Source organism: Drosophila persimilis, unplaced genomic scaffold (genome assembly GCF_003286085.1).
Source record: "Drosophila persimilis strain 14011-0111.01,24,50 unplaced genomic scaffold, DperRS2 tig00000000-arrow-pilon, whole genome shotgun sequence".
In the NCBI taxonomy this organism is placed as follows: domain Eukaryota; kingdom Metazoa; phylum Arthropoda; class Insecta; order Diptera; family Drosophilidae; genus Drosophila; species Drosophila persimilis.
This window is the reverse complement of record NW_020825288.1, coordinates 13025270-13051201: the sequence shown is the minus strand read 5'-3', so window position 1 is coordinate 13051201 and position 25932 is coordinate 13025270. Positions and strand designations below refer to the sequence as shown.

The 25932-nt window shown below is 46.4% G+C and overlaps 3 protein-coding genes and 2 non-coding genes across 8 annotated transcripts; 3 read left to right on the top strand and 2 right to left on the bottom strand.

Annotated features, from left to right (window-relative positions):
• The first annotated feature begins 299 nt into the window (after nt 1–299).
• Nucleotides 300–3192, top strand: LOC6587477 (DNA replication licensing factor Mcm2). Its single transcript, XM_002013484.2, has 2 exons — nt 300–2500; nt 2571–3192. Exons 1-2 carry the CDS (start codon nt 365–367, stop codon nt 3093–3095), a joined length of 2661 nt encoding a protein of 886 aa, XP_002013520.2. The 5' UTR covers nt 300–364; the 3' UTR covers nt 3096–3192.
• On the bottom strand, nt 3187–5056 carry LOC6587244 (probable ATP-dependent RNA helicase DDX55 homolog). Its single transcript, XM_002013483.2, has one exon. It carries the CDS (start codon nt 5054–5056, stop codon nt 3227–3229), a length of 1830 nt encoding a protein of 609 aa, XP_002013519.1. The 3' UTR covers nt 3187–3226.
• A 1626-nt stretch (nt 5057–6682) lies between these two features.
• LOC6587233 (myosin heavy chain 95F) lies at nt 6683–25543 on the bottom strand. Of its 4 annotated transcripts, none has more exons than XM_026984458.1 (18): nt 25447–25543; nt 12520–12714; nt 11899–11972; nt 11703–11832; nt 11479–11640; nt 11156–11418; nt 10682–11088; nt 9877–10621; nt 9383–9815; nt 9077–9318; nt 8791–9011; nt 8507–8737; nt 8101–8145; nt 7897–7941; nt 7498–7618; nt 7325–7442; nt 7166–7267; nt 6683–7109 (listed from the first exon to the last, which is right to left on the bottom strand). In XM_026984458.1, the coding sequence occupies exons 2-18, from the start codon at nt 12704–12706 to the stop codon at nt 6832–6834; spliced, it is 3804 nt and encodes a 1267-aa protein (XP_026840259.1). In that variant the 5' UTR covers nt 12707–12714; nt 25447–25543; the 3' UTR covers nt 6683–6831. The 4 variants fall into 4 exon arrangements, with proteins under 4 accessions (XP_026840259.1, XP_026840257.1, XP_026840260.1 ...); XM_026984456.1 differs by lacking the exon at nt 25447–25543 and adding an exon at nt 17798–18606; XM_026984459.1 differs by lacking the exon at nt 25447–25543 and adding an exon at nt 12838–12913.
• Nucleotides 17220–17303, top strand: Trnal-uaa. The gene has a single exon. It is a non-coding gene; the product is annotated as a tRNA-Leu (tRNA).
• On the top strand, nt 19945–20028 carry Trnal-uaa. Its single transcript has one exon. It is a non-coding gene; the product is annotated as a tRNA-Leu (tRNA).
• Nucleotides 25544–25932: the final 389 nt, after the last annotated feature.

The following is a 25932-nucleotide window of genomic DNA, read 5'->3' as shown; positions in this document are numbered from 1 at the left end:
TCTTAACTCGTAGGTTTTTGGTGACAGTTTGAACTAGTTCCATTGCGTTTCAGGGCTGTAGAGCACTTTATGTTTGGCGCCAAATTAATAATATAATTTAATTAGGAACATTATAATATTGGCATAGCAAAAATGTATAAATAATTCGAAAATATCGCAAAAACATCCATTTAGTAAGAAAACTGTAGCATCTTCAAAATAATTTAAAAATTTTTGCAATTATTAACACTGTTTATTCTTCTGTTGTGCAGCACTCTTTCCCGCGCATTTTTCGCACGCGTCACAACAAAACAAATCGCGATCGGCAGCGGCTGAACGATTCAAAACATATTTAAGACATTTGAAGACCGCATATATATTGGAAATGGATAATCCCAGCTCTCCGCCACCAAACACGCCCAGTGATGCCGCAGAGCGCCGTGGTCTGCGCGCATCGATGACATCGCCAGTGGGCGACTTTGAGCCATTCGAGAACGAGGATGAGATTCTCGGGGATCAGACAGTGCGCCACGAGGAGGAAGAAGATGGCGAGGAGTTGTTTGGGGACAACATGGAGAACGACTATCGTCCCATGCCAGAACTGGATCATTACGATCCGGCCATGCTGGACGATGAAGAGGACTTCTCGGAGATGTCGCAGGGAGACCGCTTTGCGGCCGAGTCGGAGATGAGGAAGCGCGACCATGCAGCTGGTATTCACCGCGACGATCGCGAGCTTGGCTTTGGCCAGTCCGATGATGAAGACGATGTGGGACCCCGGGCCAAGCGTAGGGCAGGAGAAAAGGCCGCGGTGGGCGAGGTTGAAGACACGGAGATGATCGAGTCCATTGAGAATCTAGAGGACACCAAAGGGCATTCCACCAAGGAGTGGGTGAGCATGCTGGGGCCGCGCACGGAGATTGCCAATCGCTTTCAATCGTTTCTGCGTACATTTGTGGACGAGCGCGGCGCGTACACATATCGGGACCGTATCCGACGCATGTGCGAACAAAACAAGTCCTCGTTTGTGGTCTCCTACACAGATCTGGCCAACAAGGAGCATGTGCTGGCCTACTTCCTGCCCGAGGCCCCCTTCCAGATGCTCGAAATCTTCGATAAGGTGGCCAAGGACATGGTCCTGTCCATCTTTCCCACCTACGAGCGTGTCACCACCGAGATCCATGTCCGCATTTCAGAGCTGCCCTTGATCGAAGAGCTGCGCACCTTCCGCAAGCTGCATCTCAACCAGCTGGTACGCACCCTGGGCGTGGTGACGGCCACCACGGGTGTCCTGCCCCAGCTGTCGGTGATCAAGTACGACTGCGTCAAGTGCGGCTATGTCCTCGGGCCATTTGTCCAGTCCCAAAACACAGAGGTCAAGCCGGGCTCGTGTCCGGAGTGCCAGAGCTACGGTCCCTTCTCCATCAACATGGAGCAGACGCTGTACCGCAACTATCAGAAGATCACCTTGCAGGAGTCGCCAGGCCGCATTCCCGCCGGTCGCATACCGCGCAGCAAGGACGTCATACTGCTGGCGGATCTGTGCGATCAGTGCAAGCCCGGTGACGAGCTGGAGGTCACTGGCATCTACACCAACAACTACGATGGTTCGCTCAATACGGATCAGGGCTTCCCCGTGTTTGCCACGGTGATCATTGCCAACCATGTGGTCGTCAAGGACTCCAAGCAGGTGGTGCAATCACTCACTGACGAGGACATAGCCACCATTCAAAAGCTGAGCAAGGATCCGCGCATTGTCGAGCGCCTGGTGGCCTCAATGGCGCCATCAATCTATGGCCACGACTACATCAAGCGTGCCCTGGCCCTGGCTCTATTCGGAGGTGAGTCCAAGAATCCCGGGGAGAAGCATAAGGTGCGTGGAGATATCAATCTCCTGATCTGTGGAGATCCGGGTACGGCCAAGTCGCAGTTCCTGAAGTACACGGAGAAGGTTGCCCCGCGTGCTGTGTTCACCACGGGACAGGGCGCCAGCGCTGTGGGTCTCACGGCCTATGTGCGCCGCAATCCCGTCTCCCGGGAATGGACCCTCGAGGCGGGCGCCTTGGTGCTGGCCGATCAGGGCGTTTGCCTGATTGACGAGTTCGACAAGATGAATGACCAGGATCGCACCTCCATTCACGAGGCCATGGAACAGCAGTCCATCTCCATTTCCAAGGCTGGCATTGTGACCTCACTGCAGGCACGCTGCACGGTCATAGCCGCCTCCAATCCCATTGGTGGTCGTTACGATCCCTCGATGACCTTCTCCGAGAACGTGAATCTGTCGGAACCCATTTTGTCGCGTTTCGACATCCTGTGCGTGGTTAAGGATGAGTTCGATCCCATGCAGGACCAGCAGCTGGCCAAGTTTGTGGTGCACTCGCATATGAAGCATCACCCGAGCGAGGAGGAGCAGCCAGAGATGGAGGAGCCCACACAGAAGTCTGTGGAGGAGATACCCCAGGATCTGCTGCGACAGTACATCGTCTACGCCAAGGAGAATATTCGGCCCAAGCTTACGGTTCGTTTATTTAAAAACAACAAAAATTGGCTCTGTCTCTAATAGATTTCCCCTCCGCTTTGCTTTCTAGAACATCGATGAGGATAAGATCGCCAAGATGTACGCGCAACTGCGACAGGAATCGTTTGCCACCGGCTCCCTGCCCATTACTGTGCGCCACATTGAGAGCGTTATTCGCATGTCCGAGGCCCATTGTCGCATGCATCTGCGCGAGAATGTGATGGAGGCGGACGTCAGCATGGCCATACGCATGATGCTGGAGAGCTTCATTGAGGCCCAAAAGTTCAGTGTGATGAAGAAGATGCGCAACACATTCCAGAAGTACCTGGCCTTCCAGAAGGATCACTCCGAGCTGCTGTTCTTCATCCTCCGCCAGTTGACGCTCGATCAGCTGGCCTACATTCGCTGCAAGGACGGACCGGGCGCCACGCACGTGGAGATCATGGAGCGTGATCTGATCGAGCGGGCCAAGCAGCTGGATATCAGCAACTTGAAGCCATTCTACGACTCCGATCTGTTCCGCTCAAATGGCTTCTCGTATGATCCCAAGCGGCGCATCATCCTCCAGATTGTGGTGGATGGAAACACGGCGTAAGCGAAGTGATCGCGACATCATTTATCTCATTTAGTCGTAGGTTTCATCATCCATGTTTCGTTACCCCCCAATAAAGATTAAATATAGTAAATACATATTTCCTAACCAATTTTATTAGTTAACGATCCCCACTAGTCGTCCTTTTCAATGCCCATCGCCCTGTCGTATTCCTCTTCGCTGATCTTGTTCTTCTTTAGCCTCTTGAAGAGCCGTATATCACTGGCCAGCTCGTCCAGGTCTTCCTGGCTGAATTGCTGCTTCCTTTTGCGTTGCCCCGGTGCTCCTTCTGCAGACTCTGCCTCGCGCTTACGTTGCTTCTTTGCCTTGCGCAGCTCCTTCTTCGATTTGGCATCCAGTTTGGCCTTTTTGGTCTGGTCCCAGGACTCGGTGCGCTTCTTGTGCAGCTTTTGGCCTGGCCAGCTGCCTGTCTGTTCGTAGGTCTGTAGCTTCTGCTGGCGCACTTGCTCCTTTTGGACATTCTTGTAGGTGAGTTTGGTGAGATCAACCTCAGAGCTGGGCGCTATGAAGCCATCTCCGTTGTAGTTCTTTAGCTCCGGCATGCGCGGCAGTTGAAGCAGTCCGTAGGCAGTGGCCATCTTACCAAGATCCAGATCTTTCAGTCGCAAAATCGCGCTGCACTCGTGCTTGGTGTAGGCCCGGACATGGGAGACAAAGGCACGCATTCCCTTGTCGTAGACTCCCTTGTCCGCCCTCTGCAGTCGATGCAGTTGCTCCAGAACGGACGGAAGTTGGGGATCCGAGGGGCCAGCCTCGTCGTTGGGAAGTTCATTGAGTTCTACCCTTTGGTTGATCTTCAAGAAGTGAATATAGGAATCCTCGCTGGGCAGGAGAAAGACGAGGGCGTTGCCATCGTTTCCCTGGCGGGCAGTGCGTCCCACACGGTGCACAAAACTGGACGCATTCGAGGGCGGGTCCCACTGCACGACCCACTCGATCTCGGGCACGTCCAAGCCGCGGGCCAGCACGTCTGTGCAGAGGAGCACAGACTCCGGCTCATTGCGAAACTTTTCCACCACGATGGCTCGCTTGTTCTTCATCTTGCCGTGGATTCCCAGAACACTGCGCTTGGGCAGCAGAGGGGGCAAGGCCTCCGCCCAGTACTCCACGCAGGCACAGGTAGGAAAGAAGACCATTACCTTGCCAGTGCGTGTGGCCGGGGACGAGAGGAACTGCAGCAGGGCCACGAACTTTTGCTCGGGCTCGACGATTCTATAGAAGTTCTGCAGTCTCGCTGGTGTGTTCACGGAAGCCTTCTCCTTGACCGAGACCAGGACGGGATTACGTAGGCCAGCACGGATCAGGTCCGTCACCTCGGTGGTCTGTGTGGCCGAGAAGAGGCCCGTTCGCCGCTGTCTCGGCAGGTAGCCAAGTATGTTGTTAACACTCGTCTTGAATCCCAAGTCCAGTAAGCGATCCGCCTCGTCCAGCACCAAAAACTCCAGGCTCTTGACGCGCGCTGCCAAATTCAGGTCATCTCCTTTGCGCTGAAACAAATCCTCTAGCCGGCCCGGCGTGCACACCAGTATGCAGGGTGTTTCCTTCCTCAGTGTCGCAATATCCTCCTCAATACTGTTGCCGCCCACAATCAATTGCTGGTTCAAGTGCTCCAGATCCTCGTGGGCCAGAAACTGGGCCAGCACCTCGGATATCTGTCGCGCCAACTCTCGTGTGGGTGAGATGATCAATGCACCGATCTCCTTAGGGCCCCAGGGTCGCTCCCTGTGCCGTCTCTGCAGAATCTCCAGTAATGGGACCAGAAATGCCAGCGTCTTGCCGCTGCCCGTGACGGCCTCGGCGGAGACATCTTTGAGGGCCAGCAGCAGGGGAATGGCCGCTGTCTGCACTGGCGTCATATCCCGAAAGCCAAAGCTTTGAATAACCTCCAGTACGGCATCTGAGAGTCGCGGCTTGTCCAGAGAGGTCCATTTCTTGCGAGACATTTTTGTAAACAAAAACACACGTGCGCCCCGTCGACCCTCAAATACGGGCTCATTAAAAAATACCGTAAATATACTGACGAATATTATACATATTCCTCGTTTTTGATATTCCGTCGAATATTACTAGCTATATAGAACATTTGGCCATGCCCACATAATTTTATACGATTAATGAATCAATTTTCTACAAGATTGGATAGTTTTTTATCCTTGCTTTTATTGGATTTTGCGTAAAAACAGGGTTAAACGAAAAAGTCCAACCAAAAAAGAGTCGCAATGTTGCTGGTATTTAAAGACGTGATGCGTGTATAGCCTTTGTACACCCTATTTCGCTAATTTTATATGAAGATCAAGCGAAATTTATTAAGACCTTTTCTCAAATTGATATTCTTTAGACATATTCAAGTACATTATTAGTATCTTGTGTATATTTATGTCGATCCTGATACCTACGGAGCCTTGGAAGACAAACATATTCACAATTCTATAACATCCATTTGCCCCAGGGTATGTGTGCATGGAATTAGCAACATGTTTGTGTATGGAATGAGACTCATTGTTGCAATAGCGAAACTGCGGCGAATCGGGTATTGAATATATTTCAAGCTATATAGATTTGCCCACTTAGCTTTATCCCATAGATAAATGCATTTTCTACAAGATTGCTTCTTTTAATTATCTTAATGTATTTTATTTTGACTAAAATACGGTTTTCAAGTAAATGTTGCCGCAACTTTTGTGTATGGAATGCGCAACATTTGTGTATGGAATGAGACTCATTGTTGCTAAAGCGAAGTGCGGCGAACTGCGGCGAACTCAAATTCGATTCAAATCTTTGTTCCGTTGAATAATACTATCTATATGGAACATTTAGCCATGCCCACTCAATTTTGTACGATTAAGGAATCAATTCTATACATGATTGGCCTATTCGAAATACTTGCATTTATTGGATTTCTATATAACATTGAAAATTAAATTAATAGATGACAAAAATACCATTTAGCACTAAAAAACACCACATGGGAGCGCGGCGAAAACCAGTTTCTACAGTATATACGGTCTCACTTGAAAAATATACCGAGTGGGGCGCGCCAAATCGAACTTTTTTGAATGTGAGCGACAAGGACCTTTATCTATGCCCACATAGTTTTGTCCGATTAATGACTCAATTTTCTACTTGACTGGCTTATTTTAAACACTTGCTTTTATTGTATTTCTATATACCTTTAAAAATGAAATTTAATAGAAAATTGTAAGTTTGCCATTCACAGTGAATCGCAGTGGTGCCCGCTAAAATGCAAACTTGGAAACAGGTTAAATAAATGCGCATTTATTCCAAATATTTAGTTTTAAAATACTGTAAAATATATATATTCAATTATGTAAATACATCGCAGTGAACTAAATACACAAGTTATATAGTACTTCGTTAGACACTAAATACAACTTTGCCGTTTCCTTTTACATCGTAAGATTCACTTAATTAGAGATACATATATTTATTTATTGTATATTTAAATAGCTATATAAGGCCCCCACAAAACAGTCCGGGCGCTGGATGAGCGAGTGAAATAAATGTTGAATGCAATTTTCGAATACAACAAAAATAAAATAATAAACACATACGATTTTAAATTGTATTTACTAAAATTTATGGACGTGGTCACTTTACCAAAGGGTCATTTCAGGAATTGTTCGTAAAATTACAATTTCGACCTCTGAACCACTGAAACGGCTTTCATTTGATTTGTTTTCCAAAGGGGGTTATTGGATTATTGTTGTTTCTGCATGCCTGAAAGTGGGCCGTTTGGCCTAACACCCAGATTCTTGTAGGCCTTTCCGCCATTGCGCTCCCATTCCCGATTGAATTCATGGTCCAGAATCTCGGCGCCACGCTTTCGAGTAAGACCCGTCTCCTCCAGGCTCAGCTCGCACATTTGCATGTCGTCTGTGCCGGCAACCAACAGAATCGGCGGCTTGTCCGCATGCAATTCCATCTGACGGGCGATCCACTGGCCATCAAAGTGGGCGTACCACAGGCCACGCTTGGCTTTAAAAAAAAAACAATATTATATCATGATTGTAGGTTCTATGGGTGAAACTTACTGTTGTCCGGGGCATTGGCTCGCATGAAGGGTATGCGGAAGTAGCGATGTTGGGCCGTCACAATCTGTTGGATGGGCTGCACAATCGGGGGCTGCTTGAAGGCTGTCGAGATGGTGGGTTTATAGAGATGGCGGCTTCTCTGGCACACATGTAACTTACCAGCTTCCATAACGCTGCGTGGTGCACGCTCGTTCTCATCCATGGTGGTGCGTTTGCGATTCTTTGCCTTCCAGGCATGATACACCTTCAACCGGCGATGGAACTCCTGACGACAGGCCTACAAAAAAATAAAAGTTAAAAATTGTCCATTGGTAGATTCCGATCCGCCCTACCTCCAGCAGCTCAATATCACAGGACGTGTTGATAGCGTCGCGCAGCTCCGAGTACTTCCATTTGGACAAGTCGTACTTCTGCTTGCCCAGGGCCTGTTGCTGTGCCCGAACATTGTCCGATCTATAGTTGCACAGTAATGTTATGGATTAGTATATCGATATTTAAAATAAATGCAAGTTAAAGCGCAAGCAAAAAAGTGAGTCATTGATGGCATTACAATGGGAGGAATTTACTGGCAAAAGACTTGCGAGAGAATAGACTAAAAGCCGATGTGAATTATAGTAGTAGGTATTTTTTACGGATGATTCGGATTAGTGGACATGAGCTCTTTACTTTAGGTAGGGGTTAGTAATTTTAGTTTTAGTGAGAGAATGTTTTCAAAACCAGCACCAACTCACTTATTCAAGTACCGCGAAGCAATGTTTGACACAACTTGTGTAAAACTTTTGTTTTTAAAAAAGAATATACAGAAAGTTAAAGCATATAGAAAGTAAAGTAAATATGTCGTTCGTTTATCCAATTAGTGAAAGCAAGAAGAGATTGACAAAATTTACAAGAGTATTGTACATATGTATGTATAAACATTATAAAGCGTGCTATACCTGATCAATTTGTTGGAACCCATGGGAGAGGCGTCATTGATACCACTGTGTTGTTGTGTTTTCAGTTTTTCGGATGTGTTTTTTGGGTGGTTTTGGTGTGTGTTTGTGGATGGTGTGGAGAGTAGATTGCGTGTGGAGGGGGGAAAAGGGAAAAAGTTGGTGAGTTTTCAGGAATATTTCAGTAGATTAAATTATAAATTCTTATAAACCACGTCACAAGATATCTGTATATACAATTGTTGTCTCCCCCGAGTCAAATATAATTCGTTTAACCCTTATCTTATCACCCAAATATTTATATTGGAATCCCCATTAATTGAGGATTTCGTTGCCTACACCTCACCCTCGTCATTTCCTATAGAATGTTATGTTTCCCCAATGTTTTTCCAGAAACTACTCAACATACTTGCGTATAACAGGGGGACTGTCTTCCACCTGGCCATTGGATTCGCTGGCGAGGCGCAGGGCCAATTCATGATCGCGTCGTTCCTGTTCAAGCTGCTGGCGATATTTGGCATCGTCCTTGGCCTCCTTTTGGAGCTGTTCCTGCAGTGCCAGAGCAGCGCGACGATCCTCCTCTTCCTGGCGCAATCGCTGCGCTTCTGCATGCTTGCGGCGTGTCTCCATCTCGACTTTTCTGTGGGATCGAATATTTAAATACCGTTTTACTAATGTGAATTTTCTACTAACAGTCGCTTGTTTTCGGCTTCTTCGCGTTGGCGGTTCTCTTCTGCCTCCTTCGCGGCCCGTTCGGCCTCCAGGGCCTCTTGAATCTTGCGCAGTCGTTCCTGCTCATCGGCCTGCTGCTGCTCCTTTAGTTTGGTATTCAGATCAACAGTCAGCTTATTCATATTGGCCATCACCACAGTGTACATGGAGTCGATTTCGCGTTGGGTAATGCGGGGATTCCACTGAAAGAAAGAACCCGATTAGAAGGGTTGGGGTACAGCAGAATAGAATAAGGCTCAGGACATACCTTGATAGTTTTAATGGCTTCATCGATCTGCTTGTAGATATCATTAACACCGCCAACGATTTCGTCGCGTCCCATCTTCAGTCCATTGGCGATTTCGATTGTCTTGAGAGTGTTCGTTCGGATCTTGTTGATCTTGGCAATGCCTTGGTAGCGTGGTCGATGCTGCTTCCTGGCCAGAAATCCGCGAGCAATGCGCTGGGCCATCAGAACGCACTTGTTGCGGAAGATGATGCGATTGCGCACTGAGTAAGAACAATTCATTCCAATCAAGAGAATATACTTCAGAGAGATCTAAGGATAACTCACGCTTGATGACGCACAGAGCTCCCAGCGCGGACTTGACCCAACGCGAGCGAATCAGCCATTTCTTTACCTTGGCCACAATGGCCAGCATATTCTCTGGATCGGAGCGCATGATGCGATCAAACTCCACGAATTTGCCGGGCCGGAAGAAGACCTTGGTGATGCCAAACTTAAAGTCCTTTGCACTTAGATTGAGGGACTGGAACATGGCCTCGCAGAAGGTGCGAGCCGGCAGCGAGACCAGCTCCGGGGGCAGCACAGACTTGTACATGTTGTACAGATCGGCGAATAGCACACGCGATGGGAAGCCATGCTCCATGAGCTCCAGCACCGATATGGTGCCCGAGCATTTCAGCTGGGCCAGAGCCAGGCTGCCCTCGAACTGGCGATCGACCATCTTGCTGTTGGGTTTGATGCAGCGGATAAAGTTTGTGCCCTGCGGGGAAGCAACAATCATTAGTCGAAGGGCAGCGACAGGAAATGGGTTCTCTACTCACATTCTGCTCTAGTTTCTCCATCAATTCCCCCAACTGCGTCTTGAATTTGGAGCCCACGGAGATGAAGTTCAGCTTGCCCCGAATGGAAGTGCTGCTGCCCGAGGGGAAGAGGCTCCTCAGCAGGGGATTAACGCACTCCTGCATTAGGGCCTCCAGGGAGGCGTGCAGGGCATCGTTGTTCTTCTCGATAAACTGTTCGGTGTTGTAGCAGACGGCGCCGGCAAAGTGACGCACTAGGAAACCCTCCTCGTCACGCAGCGTGCGGTGAGCCTTGAGGCGCGAGGATCGGGGCAGACCCAGGCGATAGTGATTCGCCCAGGACTTGTGGACCTCGGCAGTGAAGTGACATGGCGATGGCTTCGGCAGCTTGGACTCCTCGTCGAGCAGCGTGAAAATGCCATTGGACTTGGCCTCGATCAGCTCGATGATGTCTTGGTTGTCGGTGAACGTGATCTCGGGCACATTGAGACCCTCGCGCTTGTACAGCTCCTGCTCGTTCTTCAGGATGTTGTCGTTGAAGAACTTTTGCAGCTTCTCGTTGCAATAGTTAATGCAGAACTGCTCGAACGAGTTCACGGTGAAGTACTCGAAGCCCGCAATGTCGAGGACTCCAATGTAGAAGTTGGAGGCTTGGAAGGGTATGCTCTGATTGATGAGACCCACAATCCGATCGAAGAGGCGACTGTAAATGGCCTTGGCCAACGCATCGCGGGCGTTGCTCGCCTCGTAGATCTTCAAAGGAACCCTGCGAGGATCGAGTGGATAAATAAAATAGAAAGATCAAAGTGAAATGCGTCCCACTTACATGATAACCGTGCCCTTGAAGCCGCCTCCTTTGCTCTGCATCACGCGAGACACTAAAGCCGTACGCAGCTCCGTTTGATCCACGCCCAAGAGTCCGCTGGTGATAGTCACCGAGTGCTCCGTGGCTTCCGACACCTGACAGCCCCCGCGCACATCGTCGGGTATCTCCTCGAAGGCAATGTTACCCAAGTGTAGCACGGCAGCCACCAGCGAGTAGATGCCCAACTTCTCCTCCTCCGAGAGGCCCAATCGACCGAGGGCCTTGTCCAGATTCTGAAAGTGCTGATAGTCATCGATAATGGGATCCTTGAGAGGGCCCTTCTGCTGGTGATTCTTCGACTTTTGAGAGCCGGGAATGAGTTGCTCTGTCTTGGCATTGGCAAAGTACTGCGTGCAGCCGGAGAGATACTAAAGACCGAGGAATATACGACTCATGAGTAAGGATTGAGGTGCGAAGCGATCTCTTTCTACGAACCCTATAGTCATCTGGTTTTCCCAAATGTAGTTTGTCGCGCAACTGCTGCGGTGCTCCGGCCAGGAGCATGTAGAAGACATGGTAGTTGCGCTCCTCCGCACTCTGCGTACAGATGCGACTCTTCTCCAGCAGATAGTGGGAGATGTAGCCGCCCACCACCTGGCACTTGGCATCGTAGTGCACCTCAATGAACTTTCCAAAGCGCGAGGAGTTATTATTTCGAGTGGTTTTCGCATTGCCAAAAGCTTCCAGCACAGGATTGGCTAACAATTGGATGGATCTCTGTCAGTAAACGCACAATGGGGTATAAATAATTGGCTTACCATCTAGGATCTTGGTTTCTATGGGGCCTGCACTGTCGTGTGAGTAGCACAGGAATTTGAGCAGGTATTTGGTGGACTCCGTCTTACCGGCACCCGACTCCCCGGACACGATGATGGACTGCGAGAGTTTATAGACCCGCATATCCCGTATCGCCTTATCCGCTGTAGGAAGACCATAGTAGAGGTTATCGTTCTATCTATATAGTCGTGTCAAGGGCACTCACCAATGGCAAATACATGCGGCGGCAGTTCGCCCAGCGAACGTCCATTGTACTTCTTGATGGTATCGGGTGCATAGAGCTCCTTGATCTCACGGTACGGATTCACGGCGATCAGTATATTGGCCACATAGGTCTACGTTAAACCGGATATAAGTTAATTCCAGTTTCGTTTATTCTACGGGTTTATTCAAGTACTCACGTAGATCTTGTCTTTGTAGTAACGTGTCTTCAGATTGTCCAGAAATGTGGCCTCGTTGAGCAACATGAGTTCGCCTGGAAATTCAAGTAAAGTCACAATCAAGTAGGTTAGTAAAACGTCTGGGGCCTGATGCGAGACTTTATGGCTCTTAACTACTTTCGCCCTGCCTTCTGGGAGGCAGGGCTTAGGTCGGGGGTCATGCAAGCAGCAAGCAGCAAGCGTGGCTAATGGTTCTGATGTTTACGTGAGGGAACATTGCCATCTGATCGTCGTGAAACACGGTCATGAAACAGGGGATTTTGCAAACATTAAAGATCCAGAGATCTCATCTGTCACGTAGTTAGAAAGATCATGCTCAATTTGAAACTAATGCACTGGAAAGACGTGTTCTAAATACTTGGAAATTTCTACGCCAAAGCGGTGTTATCTACTGGGGTAGATAAGATTCGCCGATGCTGTAGATATAGTCTTCACGAATAATATCAATAAGCGATATTTGCTTGCTCCACTCGAATGTTTGTTCTTTCCCTTTCTTTTCGCATTTATGTAACATTTTCAAGGGTAGATAAAAGGCGCGGGCCCCCCACGCAGTGGGGCGGTTTCCCAAGAGGGACTACTTACAGTTATCATCATGATCCTGCGGTCCATCGCACGAGGAGTGAATGTCATCGTAGCTGCAAGTACGCTTCGGATATTTCCGATCGATTGGCGTGACCTCAAACTCCTTGGTACCGATTTCCGTAATGCGACCCTGTATATACCCCTCGGTGGGATCCCTCGCCCACACGAGTTGGGTGTCCTCCAACATTTTGCGCACTGAAAGAGGGAACGAAACAAGAAAAATCCAAAAGTTAATATGTACTATTATTCATAACTGGTAATGGATCGCTGAAAGGTATGACGCGGAGCAGTATCACTCCAAAAATCTTATCTATGTACCTCGTCCGCTGCTACGAATATTACCAACACACAGAGAGAGAGAGAGAGAGGAGGAACGAGGAGCCCAACCAAATACAAAAAAAAAAACGCGGCTGTGATCTAGAGTTCCTGAATTCCGAATGGCAACTGTGGAGCGCACTCAGCTGTAGCGTTCACCGATCACCGTTGTCGGCGCTGCTGCTGCTGCTTCCAGCGTCGCTCTCTCTGGAACAGTCATTAAGGCCCGCTTTGCCGCTCTGCTGCCGGCGGGGGGGAGCCTCAGCCACAGCCATAGGCCATAGTAGGGGACCGGACCGGTGTTTTATGGGTACGTTTTGGATGAACATGAACATTTCTTAGCTATTAACTCTACCTGTGCTTTGCCCTCTCTCTGGCTCTTTTATTTACTCTCTGGTTCGCGCTCTCTCTCTCTCCGCCTATTGTTCTCGACTGTCGCTGTGGCAGTATGTATACCCTGTACTCCTAGATTACTAGGGTCTGTAAGTACCGACACACGCCGCCAAAGTAAACACAACGAATCTGACTTTATATCGAGTCTCAATACAATAAACCAAGGAATACCGATAGTATTTAAGATCAGTATATCGGCAATGACCTCCACGTGGTATCCCATTGTCGACTCCCCCGTCTAAGCCATTCTCTCTTGTTCTGTCTCTTGGTTTCGCCTGCTTCGTTCGCCTCTCGCTTCGTGTCTACTTCGCTGGTTACCTTTCTTGGTCATGCACTGACTCTGACTCATGGGCGTAGTGGTGTCGTTCTGCAGTGGAGTTGATAAGCGGCGGCCCTGCGTGTAGGTGTCTCTCTCGCTCTCTCTCACTCCACAACAAAGCAGCGGCCTTGTTATGGGATTTGCTAAACACCTCTGTTAAACCGCTGGGGCCAGCTCTAGCATCAATCTGTTTAAACAGTCGGATATATGGATAGAAAACCGCAAGCTTTCACAGTGCCCCTTTCCCTTCTCTCTATGTACGGGTACTTGTGTATCTCTCTCTCTCTCTCCCTCACTCTCTGTCTCTCTACGGGTTATCTGATTTCGGAAAGCGAGACGATGACGTTGGAAATTGCTTCAGCAGCAGCGTCAAGGTGAAATTCATTTATTTCGCTCTCGCTGGGTTAATGGTGCACCAGGGTTCGGGGCGCCTCTGCCCTCTGTCTGCATCCCTTTCCCCCTCTTCACTGTTTCCTCTTTGAACTGCACTTCATTTGTGTGTGTGTGGCTGTGTGTGTAGTCACTGCGACAGTTTTGGAGATGGCATTTGTTTGGGGAAGAAGAGCGAGAGAACAAATAGATTTACTGTTGGATCTCCCTGTTCCTCCATTCGCTCCCCGCATTCATCAAGATAAATTTGTTTCAAAGTGCTAAATTATTAAATGATTGTTGGGCATTCATTATATTATGTGTTTCGCCAAATGAGTCGTCGTCCGTCAGTTCGCGTTCTGTTTTGTGGGGGTTTGTTTGTTTGGGTTTGCTTTGACGCGTGAGAGAAAAACATTGACGACGGATTTCGAATCAGTGGGTTCTGAGAACGATGCTCTGGGTGTGTGGGTGTCTATACCCTGTTTATGCCAAGGGTAGTACGGTTTTTGGGGAGATTTTTGCCTTTGCGAAATCCTAATACAAAATCGGAGATCAGAAAGTCTCTGAAAAGACCTTTTCTGTACCTAAAGATACTCCAATCAAGCTCAGCAATCCATCAATATGGGATCACTTTCAATCTCAAAGAGTATAAAGAACTTCGACTCCCGAAATTAGGCTTCCAATTTTTATTTTGTATTGTCGGTGCAGCAACACCTATAATTACTGGTGTTGTTCTGTAGAATCGTTTAACGACTCGTGATTTGTTCTGAAATGTGTGCTATAGAGCTAGCGCTTGGAGAGAACCGATTTGTATTATCTTAAATATTCGGAAAGAAGGTTGAAATCGTTTCAAAAAGATAATACATGCATACAATCGATCAAATTCTTTGGCTTACTTTATTACTACTAAGTGAAAGCTCTATTAGATGGAAGTTCATGGCAGAAAAGCGATATACCGACAGAGCGGCGCTGCTGCATGACCCGCGATACGTTTAAACGAATGGATAGCGATTATACCCTTTACGAGAAATATTCAGCGAGATTCCTGCTCCACCAAAGGTAGCTATAGACTCAGCAGGGCATTACCTGTATATACCGGCATATGTTTGTTATATACAACTGATGCGGTAACAATAGACGACGGATAAGATAGCAAAACCTCAACACATATTGGATTCTCACGCACATAAACTAACTAAACGAAAATATTAGTCAACAGAACTTTGGTAATGCTCTCATAAGAAGTAATACAAATTTATGTACAGTAAATGTAGACCTACATATCTCTACTAAACTTGTTCGGAATTTCCCCCAAACTGATGACTCATGCTGCTCTTTAATCCTTATTCAACCTTAAAGTCAAACGATTTGAGCCACAAACTAAGTCAAGTCTTATCAACTAAAGAGGCTTACCCTTAAAAGAACTCATTTGTGTCTGTTCCCAATTCGAATGAGTCACATTTTCTGGACGGTTCTAGCCGCTAGCTCAATGCCTGAGGGATTTGGAAACCTACCCAATTTAATGAAAAATAAATCCGATGCTGATATCGAGAAAATGCTTTCGCATTTATCGAAGCATGGCCCGGCCTGTAATGTATCCATCATAATTAGCCCAGTTTTGTCGGTAAGAAAGTGGAGCTTAACCCCAACATATGGCTGAAATCGCTTTATAATGTGCCCGAGGAAAATTAACAACAATTACTCAGGCAATTTAACATATAATCTTGATTATGCAGAGAGCGAAAAAAAGTAATGACTGAGAGATGCAGAAAGTCGGAGGGAGAGTCGTGTCTATGCAGTTCTTTTGTTTGCAACTCTGCAACACAATCACGGCACCGTTGTCGCCTCCGTCGCTTCGCAATTTGTCTGCGGAGCTCTTGAGGCTCTTCTCCGTGGCCCAGCCATGAGACGGCGGCATAAATTACAAATTGTGCAAAAAGTGAAGTTGCCTAGGAACAGAAAAATACGCCAGAAGAACGCAAAGAAGGCAACTTTTGATGGCCGTTTATGTGGAGAAGAAGAAGTTGCCTGGCAGCATTCTTGCTGATTGCATAGCATGGAAATGCAAGTCTCTGCCACTGCCACCGCCACCGCCTCTGTCCCCCAGATCCCACTCTTTTTTTTTTCAAGACAGGCAACCAAGTGTGGCAGAAGTAGCAGCAGGCATAAATGAGTTGATGGCGGAGGAAATGAAATGCTGGAAGGCGACGACATTGACAATGGACAAGGGCCACAGTCAGAGTCAAAGCAGAAGCAGAAGCAGGAGACGAAGGTGTGGAAAATCAAGACACAGAGAGACGCAGACAGAGACCTCTAAATATGGTTGGTGAAAACGAATAGGAAGGTGGCCCAAGACATGTCCAAGACATGGCCAAGAGCTTATGAAATGTGAACCTTTTATGGCCCCAGTAAATGATAAACTGTAGCCGAGAATGGAACCGCTACAAAAGAGACAAATGGGAGAAAAGCTAACAGGCTTATTGGCCCACAGTGCGTGTACGTAATCCGAGCACATGCACTGACACCGACCGCACACCGACCCGTTCTCTGACCCCCCGACCCGTCCAGCAATTAGCCAAAAGCTAAGCTCAGCAAAGCAGACGCCTCTCCGTGATTTTCTTGAAGGAAGCATAGACACTGTTTACTTTTAAGGGTGGAGTGCAGGTACTACAGAGAGAGAGAGGGGGTGTGGTGCAAAGTGAGGGGCTGATATCATCGTTTAAACTGTTTACCGTCTCGCCCTTTTCCGACCAAACAGTGTTGCGTGCTTGCAATTTATTAGTGGAACTTCCGTGCCAAGTGGAAGACTTTTTGGGGTGGTCTTTCACCATTGCCTCCATCTATAACCATTTTTTAAAGGCACTGAACTTTTGATGCAGTTCCATCAAGACCAATGCTCTGCTATCTGAATTCTGAATACGATTTCAATCTGTGACCGATATGCAGGAGCAAGTATCGAAGTCGCGTATGTATACTCGTAGATAAAACAAGATTCTTTGTGGCTTCACAAAGGCAGAAACTAATTAACCATAAAATCAACCGAAAAGGTTGAAAAATTCTTAGAAAGATTTGTTTCAATAAGGATTCTTTCCTTAATTAAGACGACAGTTTTTAGATCGTTTTTAGGAATCCCCTGAGCCCAAGAAATGTCCTTAAATGTGGCAAAGTTTTCGCCTTTTCCTGCTTTTCTTCTCCGAACATTTCAGCAAAAGTGAACACTTCCTTTGGCTTCCTTTGACATTTATATCCAAATTTATTTGCATCCTTAGCTCTATACCTCAGTTTAGACGGCAAGGCCCAACCCGTCAGGTTGGCCGAGCGGTCTAAGGCGCCAGATTTAAGCTCTGGTTCTCGAGAGAGAGCGTGGGTTCGAACCCCACATCTGACATGACTTGAAAATGCAATATTTTTCGTGCTTTTTGGTTTAATTTGTACTATTTTTCTTTGAATGAGATTAAAAAGGCCATAAAATGTTATTTTGAGAATTTTAAATAGCAATCAATGTGTTTTGTATTTTGTGAATAAATATTTAATACATAAATCAAATTTAAATAATTTCACAAAAAAAAAACCGTGGCATTCTTACTATTCGGTGGGAAACTCTAGATGCATTATTATTTGTATTTCGAAATTCTATATTAACTACTGTCGCCAAAGGTCTAGTAAATAATTGGAAGCCATTTAGCTGCATTTCCACCCTAACGACTTTCATTAAATAATTCTCTTTTGTAGATAGAGCCCTCTTTGTAGACGACCAAATAAATGGGGTAAATAATAAAAATAACTCAGACAATTGCCACCTCGTTAGCAGAGTCTTGAGATAAGATTATTATTGGGTTTTAATGAGTGCAACGACAATTAAGCCAAGTTAATTGAACCTACCAGTGCCAGGGTTGTGCAGCTCTTTGTTGCTGGTGTAGAAATCCATTTTGTGGGTTCAACTGCAGTCGCGCCTCTCAATAGGTTAATTGCAGGGCAATGCACTGAGCTCTAAAGACTCTGAAGGACTGAACACGAGGGTGTGAAGCTACCCGCAAGAGGGTTGCGTCCCAATGCTTGGGATGGTCTGAATCTTCGCTGTAGATGTTCTTGGTACTCCGCCCCGTAGGCCTGACAATAACAACGCTTCTGCCAGGGGAATTGATTTTCACTTTTTTTTTGCCGCTTTTCACTATCGATTAAACACTTTCCACATGCAGCGCGCGACCGGTACGCTTTGGGCACCTCTGGCCTCACATCTGTTGGATAATTTCCACTGCGATTATCCAAGACACAAAATACGTTTCACTTTTAATTCAATTTTCTATGCACTAATCGAATTTCGAATTTTCGCTGGAAAAGCAAGTGTTGCTGCGTTGATGGCTAACTCTGACCTACATTACGGTTCAAATGCACTGAAAGATGGAAAGCAGATGAGCCGCGAGGCGAGCAGGCAATATGGAGGTGAAGTCTGGCGCCCGTCTCTGCGTGCACTCGCGTGTGTCTAGGAAATCTGTTGCGATTCTGAACTTTTGACTTTTGCCCGTAGTTGCAGCTCTCGATGTATCTGTTGTTGTGGTGGTAGTCGTTGTCGTTGTCGATGCTGTTGCCGTGCAGTTTTCACCCAGTAACCGAGTTCTCCGTTTCGGGGCACCCCGCCCCGGAAAATTATAGCCGAAGCGCAGTGCTGACGATGATGATGATGATGATGCCCCTGGCGATGGCGACTCGTGGCACGTGGCGTGGTGACTGCAGTGAACGCGCGACATGCACTGATTCGGCTTGCGGATTCTGGACGGGCGGCAGTGGCAGTCATCGTCATCTCGCCCTGACTGGCTCTCTAAACGGGGTTGCAGCTTTGTTTACTGCGCCGAATCCGCAATTACCGAGGCATCGCCGCTCTCTATATGGGTTCTTGTGTGTGGGTGCCACAGTAATGCCTCCAGTTGCGTGCCCGGCACACAGACAATGGGCCCCCTTGCCTCGCTCTTGCCACTTGCCTCAAGTGCGTGCCACCGAGTCACCAGAAGCTTCCTTCGCAGGGGATCGCATAACAACTTCCGGGATGGCGCTCCTCTTTCAAAGCTTTTGTTTCACTTCAATTGGCAAATTGAGTTATTCATACTTCGTCGAAGCAACAGCTGCTTGACATGCATTCAACAAGGGTGGTGGGCCACCCCCTGTACAACACTCCACACGGGGCTACTGGCAAGCTTTAAGTTCTTTTGGGTGTTTAAAACAAGGTGATTTGAATGAGAACAACGGGAGATTAGCGATTACAAGCAGATGCAATTGATAGCGGCATCGTCACGCAAGCTTTTAAAAGCTTTCATAGGAAAGGGGGTGGGTAGCATCTGCCGAGGCAGTGGGTGATGGGTAGGTGGACGAGGTGAGTCAGAAAGAGACAGAGCAGCCTCAGTGAACAATGACGTACTAACAGACATTTGCGTATGTCCAGGGTTGCGGCCAAGGGGAGGAAATAGCACGCATTGTCTGCCTATCAGCTGTCTGTGCAGAAACCGTAATCTCTTGATCAACGCCGCGGTACCAAAATGGAATATAAAAACGAAAGACAGAAAGAGAGAAAATTTGCTATACCTGCCATTTCTTTCTCTCATGGCAGGCGGCTGTAGTGGGTTATAAATAAATGAATAGCAATGTACATACATGTGTATGTGAGATTGCAAATTTCTGGCATTCAAATTAACATAGAATACTTGACAAACGAGGGGTGCCTTGGTTCAAGACCCGCCCAGGACATGCCAATTATTTGGTTAATTTTTCTTCTTTCATCCTTTTTTGATCTTTTTCTACCTTTAGCCTCCACAGCTAATGAAAAAAGGTCTCCAATCAGAGAGAAATAACGTATTTAGAATGAATTTTTACAGCCGAATGTCAAGGAAATGTATTTTCAGCCTCAATGCAAACAAAAATACAAACAGCACATAACGCACACATACAGAGCATAAAACACCCCTGAGAGCATAACCAACCCGGGCGTGAACGAAGCCGACGCTCATATAGCTCGTTTAGATAACGACGCCCGACGAGTCAGGTTGGCCGAGCGGTCTAAGGCGCCAGATTTAAGCTCTGGTTCTCGAGAGAGAGCGTGGGTTCGAACCCCACACCTGACAAGCGGAGGATACTTTTTATCTTTTTTTTGTCATATCCTTAAAGAGCGAAGTTATAGCCGTTCATATTTTACCATCTATCCATTAAAATGATTCCTCAGTTTTAAAGCTTTCTGGTTGTAACTATTAGTTAGTTTTAGTTTTGGCAATACATTAGTCGATCCTTGCCATAGGACCCATTCGATTCTTGCTTATTAAGAAAGTCAAATCAGGAAAATATCAGATGATGTCGTATCAAAGATTTCCATTTTTGTTGAAATTGCATTTGCACCCAAAAAGGGTAGGAAAATTTACATAAATATCTGGAAATACATATATGTACATATGTATGTACGTATATCTTTGTAATGAAAAACTGTTCTACCGTTGCGAGTAACCGAGGTTCACCTTCCGGTCGGTCGGTCGTCTTGACAAAAGCCCCTCGAGTCCCAAGCGATAACCAAACACACAAGCCGGGGGCCGACAGGTGCCGTTGTGGTGTGTTTTTTCTGAATAATTAATAATCATGTTGTTCGTTATGGGCCCATTGTTTTGGGCCACAGCTTTGTTATGCATTCTGTTGCATTGCGCAACAGAAAATGAAAAACAGTTAAAGAAATGCACACAACGGTTAAGGGCAGCGGCCAGCACGGGGGCCTTACCTTTTGGGCTTAAAAAATGGAGGAAAAATGAATCAATCACACACAATCGATTTGCTTGCGGTTCGAATAATTCAGTAGAGATGATCTCTTAAATTACTATATAGGGGCCTTTTCAAAATCAATTGAATTTTCAACTGAATTCATTTTAAAATTCAATATGAAATAATTGGTGGAGAATATTTTGTGTGGGCTTTTATTGGGTATTCCAAAATTGATTTTCTATAGCCTACGGCCCACATTTGGTTATTCAACCCCACTGTTTTCCCACTGTCTTTCCCGCACTTTGACCCATTTCTTGGGCCTTTGGGTCGCACATATTTTTGCCACTTCCCTGTAAACAAAACAGGGCCAAAACAAAGAGAAGGAAACGAAGACACCGAAACAATTGCCATCATTTCATAACCAAGTCAAGTCGTCGCCCCGTACGAGTATGCCATTCTACCAACTGTGAAAAAATGGAAGAAAAAAAAAACAATTTGAATTGCTCGGAATATGAAACACAGCCCCAAAACCGAAACCATAAGACGAAGCAGTATCTCGGTAATAAAACCATGAAAATTGTGTAATAATTGCGACACTTTTCGTGGGTTACAAGCCATGAAGAAGCCCAGCGATGAAGCGATGGGATCCGGTATTACATGGGAAAGAAGTCCACGGGCGAACCGTTAGCAAAGAAATGTTTCTTGGCATTTCATTGGAATTTGATTAACATTGTTATTGTTATGGACAAAAGGCGCTTGGAATTGTTTGGATCGTGCCAAAAAGAGAGCGCGACAAAAACTTCATCTCTGGGTATCGGATCCGAAACCAGTTACGTTTTTCTGTCGATTCTGCAGTTCTTTGACCATATACGAGTACGAGTACTTATTCGCGGAGAGCGTTTCAATATCAAGTTCAACCAGTAGTCGGAGGAGCAGCAGGCAGGGAGCAGGCAGCAGGGACGCGGCACTAACGGTGCGACAGGTTCAGATTCGTTTCGTTCGCGGTTGTGCAGCGCGCGGGGGCCCACAAGCCACCACGCCACATCGCACATTCGGATTCGATTCGGATGTTGCATGGATTTACAAGGCTGTGGCAGAAGAGCAGGCAGAGCAGTCAACCAGGCAACCAGTTCTACTTGTTTTGGTAGCAGATTTTGCAGCTGCCATTGGCCATCAAATGGGAGCACACAATGATGAGTCATTTTTGGTACAACTAGCCCGGCCCTCGAGGCCCTCGAGAGCAGAGCTATAGAGGAAACGGTCGAAAAGGCAATTACACTTGCAACAATAGAAGCTGCAGCAGCTGTAAAATTTATGGCCCAAACGTCACAGGAACATGGTTTTCAGTTCAGTTCAGTTCAGTTCGGAGAGATAGAGAGGGCCGTAGAGAGCAGGGGGCCAGAGTTCACTGTACCGTAAAGCGTTGGCAAAGCAAAACGCTGAGCATGCGCAAAAGTCACAGGCCGAAACAAGTTTTTGTCGGAGCGTTTTGTTGTTTCAATCTTTTTGGCTTATTTCGGTTTTTGTTTAGTTATTTTTCGTTTTCAGTTTTCATACTGTAATGCCCCAGAAATGCATAGTTAACTTACACACATACACACAATGCAACATCAGATCCGATCCCCCGATCGCCGTAGAGTTCAACGACTCCCCACGAATCGAATAGAGAGCGTGGAGCAAAGAGGGAAGAAATAAGAGGTAAATACCAAAGATTTTCGATAGTTAAACGTCGCGCAAGTGGAACCAATTAATGCAGCAGACAGCTAAGCAAAAACTCAACCAAAACCGAAAGAAAACTGAAAAAGCAGGAAAACTACCAAAATCACAATGGAAAAGCGGTGCAATTAACGTTCGGGAATTTCCTACGGTTCCGGCATCTCTCGTCTACACTTACAGGAGAAATGTGCAACTTAAATTCAAATGTATAGAGGTCCACTGCCCTTTGTTCTAAGGGTTAGAATACCAGAATCACTTTGTTCCATTCACTAATGGGAAATTCGAACAATTTGAATAGAGTATTGTCATTTGTATCGGCCGATTCCGTTTCCTGTCCGCCAACCGGCAATCAACCACGAGTATTATATGACTTTATAGCCTCACTCTTGCTTTCAGTTGATTAATGATTTTGAATTTTAAAGTGTTTTGATAATTAATTTAAATCTAAACATAAACCCAAAATAGAAATGCTGATGATGGGAAAAAGGTGGTCGTTCGACTTTCTTTGTTTTGCAATACAACGAATTTGGTTTCTTTTTCCGTTCAATAAATATCCATACGCTCTACCATTACATGAGTACTCAGAACGTTGACAACGAAATAAGTATACTCCTCGTAGCCGTCCAGTAATTTTGTTGTTGCAGGCCCCGACAAACAAATAATTGTACTGGGACGAAAGATAAGATTAAATATCAAATGGGGAAAACGATAACACACTCCCCGAATAAACAGCGACTGACAAAAGAGAGAGCAGAGTCGGTTTTTTGGTGCTAAAGACAAAAGCCCCCAAAGCGTTGACCCAAAATAAACAGTACGAAGGGCAACCATATTATATACAATATTTTCCCATAGTCTTTCCCCCCATATGGGCTGATGCATACACATGTCCCCCAAGTGCACTGTAACGACTTGCAGCCGTTAAAACATATGGGAAATCTCTGAACATGTGCTTGAGGAAATGAGTTATGATGCTCCCGTCACACAAATCCATCAACGTCTGGGAGAATGGCAGTGGTAATGGACATAGGACTGTTCAGTCTTTGGAAGATTTTTGCTCAAGGGTCACAGTCTTCTTAACGAATGAAGTTAACTTTAAATTGCTGAAGTGATGGGAATGGAATATGTATATGGGGACTAGAAAATATCTTAAGCTAAGGGTGTCCTCCCAAGAGATCTTACGCGCCCATACCACTACGGCACGTTCGTCGAATAACATTGATTCGCCATTATACATGACTCCGCCTCGCGTGATTCTGGAATTTTAACTTTGCAAGATCCATTCTTCCAAGTTCCCTTAAAACCGAAGCCAGTGCTTCCATATTCCTTATTCCACCTCAGGCCCAATTCTAGACCCTTCTGCGGTGACGCAATGCTTTGGTTTGAATCACCGTTGCAGTTTGTAATCTACGGCTTATCGTGACATGTAACTCCAACAGGAAACTGAAACGTTAGCCCACCCATTTGATGGAAATTTGATGGAAGCACGTGTTGCTTTTGCATTTGAAAAAAAACAATAAACAGAAGAAACAAGAATTAATCAGGGAAACCGAGCCGGAGTAAAATACAGCTTAAATTATGCTAATCGTCAATCAAAACAAAGGCTGCAATTAAACCACACACACTCGGGGTCTCCGACTCCGACTTCCACTCTGACTTTCACCCAACAAGCGGCAACGCAACAATCGTCAGTCGTATGTTTCAGTGTTTCACTTTTGGCATTATATGCAAATGGATCTAATGCCGCAGTCTCGAGCATTTCTTTTTTTCAGATCTCTCGCTGAGTGCGTAGAGCGGAGTGGCCTCCTCTTCAAAGTGGGCTTACACATTTCGCGAAGGGATCTCTTCGACCAACTCTTTTGTTTCGGGGGCTGTTCGAAGGGAGCAAGCAGCTGTCCGCCGGTGACACAATGGACAACAGGAGAGGAGAGGTGATCGGAGGATCGTGATCAGAGGTTCCTGTCAGCTGTATGGTGCGGTGTGGCGCGCGCGTGTTGAGTCTTGTTTCGGCAACGAGGGCGGGTGGTCGGAACCGAGGCAGGGGAGGGGGCAGAGGTTTGGTCAGGGGTTTGAGTGACAGCAACAATAGCGACAACAAAAAAGCAAATGCATACTTTGCGCTGGTATATAGAGAGGGAACGTAAACACAGATACACACAAGTCGGCACTTGAATGCCCTGCAAAATAGCCAAAGAATACAGAATAAGGTATCGATTGGGTGTCAATCAGAGTTATCTGAATATTATCTTTAAGTTTTTAAGACGTTTTCGTCGTAAAAAAAAGTTCTGACAGGTTTCATTATTTGAAAAAATTGGGTATGGTAGTTACTTGTTCCCTGTTATACCTTAACCCTTGATTAGAGTCTTAACAATAGTTATACCTTCCCGTTAATGTGATACCCCGTCGCGTCGAAAGGGTATTGTCGAACTCGTTTAATTGGCTTTAAAATGCCCAGAATCGGATGGGCACGTTTCGCATATGAACGAAGTGGACATGGACACGCATGCGCCGCAGCCTGAAGGAGCGACGACGCCGCCATGACGCCTTCTCGATGATTTCCAAGGAACATAAATAAACGAAATGTGTCTCGAATGGAATGGTGTGGTGATGGTGGGACGCCCTATGCTTGGTGCTTAGTGCTTGGGGAGAATGACACTTGTGTCGCCTCCTCTGCTCCGCTGGAAGACACAAATCTATCTTGGGGTATGCTTTAAAGACAAACAAACGTTGACATGCCCTCGACTCTTTCTATAAATAGAACCATTTCACTGTGTGTGTGTGTGTGTGTGTGTGTGTGTGTGTGTGTGTGTGTCTGTGCGGGACAGCTGAGGGAAATGGTGGTGGATTGCTTTGAGGGGGTGACAGAGAGGGAGAGAGGTTGCGACTGCGCCCCTCTTCGCTCGTGCAATTGGATTCATGGTCACGTTCACGGAACCCGTGCGACTTCCGTCTTTGCTTATCGATTGCCTGCACCCTAGTTATAGGAGAGTAAACCCATTTTATGGACAACAAACAAATCGGCTATAAATGCAAGCCGACTGTAGGCAAACAAGAAGAGGGGCACAGGTGTTGGGTACGATACTCACATTTGATTTCTTCCAGAGGCTGGAACGGGTAACTAAGAACCTTAGTTGGAGACGCCGCCGCACGCACACATTTAGAACCGACGAAAGGGCAGAAGAGGAAGTAATTTCTTTGATCTCTTCTCTAAATTTAGGTCCATGAAACAACAAAATCGCAGTTTTAAAATTTTGAATTTCAAAACAACGTTTTTCTAAAAACGTTTTTATGTACAAATGTTGAAGTATTTAAACTGAAAAGGTTGTTGTTTTTTTTTGTTCACTGTTTTGGATTTGGCAACTACGATTGTCCGTCCGAACGTAAGCGGCCCGCGGAATTAGCAACAAATAAACGACGATGTTAGAATCCAACCGCGCAGTTTTAAAAGTTGTTGTTGTTGTTAATTTTTTTTTTTATATAAATATTTCGCGGAATATATCAGCCGACTTTTTTGAACTCAGAAACAAACTCGGACACTATTTCTCTGTTGTTCTCCGCGGCTCAATTTGAAA

Coding starts and splice junctions, on each gene's coding strand:
- LOC6587477 (XM_002013484.2), top strand. CDS start 365: ATGGATAATCCCAGCTCTCCGCCACCAAACACGCCCAGTGATGCCGCA. Junction 2,501..2,570: donor ATATTCGGCCCAAGCTTACG/GTTCGTTTATTT, acceptor TTTGCTTTCTAG/AACATCGATGAGGATAAGAT.
- LOC6587233 (XM_026984456.1), bottom strand. CDS start 17,843: ATGGATTTCTACACCAGCAACAAAGAGCTGCACAACCCTGGCACTG. Junction 11,833..11,898: donor ACTACAAAGACAAGATCTAC/GTGAGTACTTGA, acceptor GGTTTAACGTAG/ACCTATGTGGCCAATATACT. Junction 11,419..11,478: donor AGAAACCAAGATCCTAGATG/GTAAGCCAATTA, acceptor TCCAATTGTTAG/CCAATCCTGTGCTGGAAGCT.
- LOC6587244 (XM_002013483.2), bottom strand. CDS start 5,056: ATGTCTCGCAAGAAATGGACCTCTCTGGACAAGCCGCGACTCTCAGAT.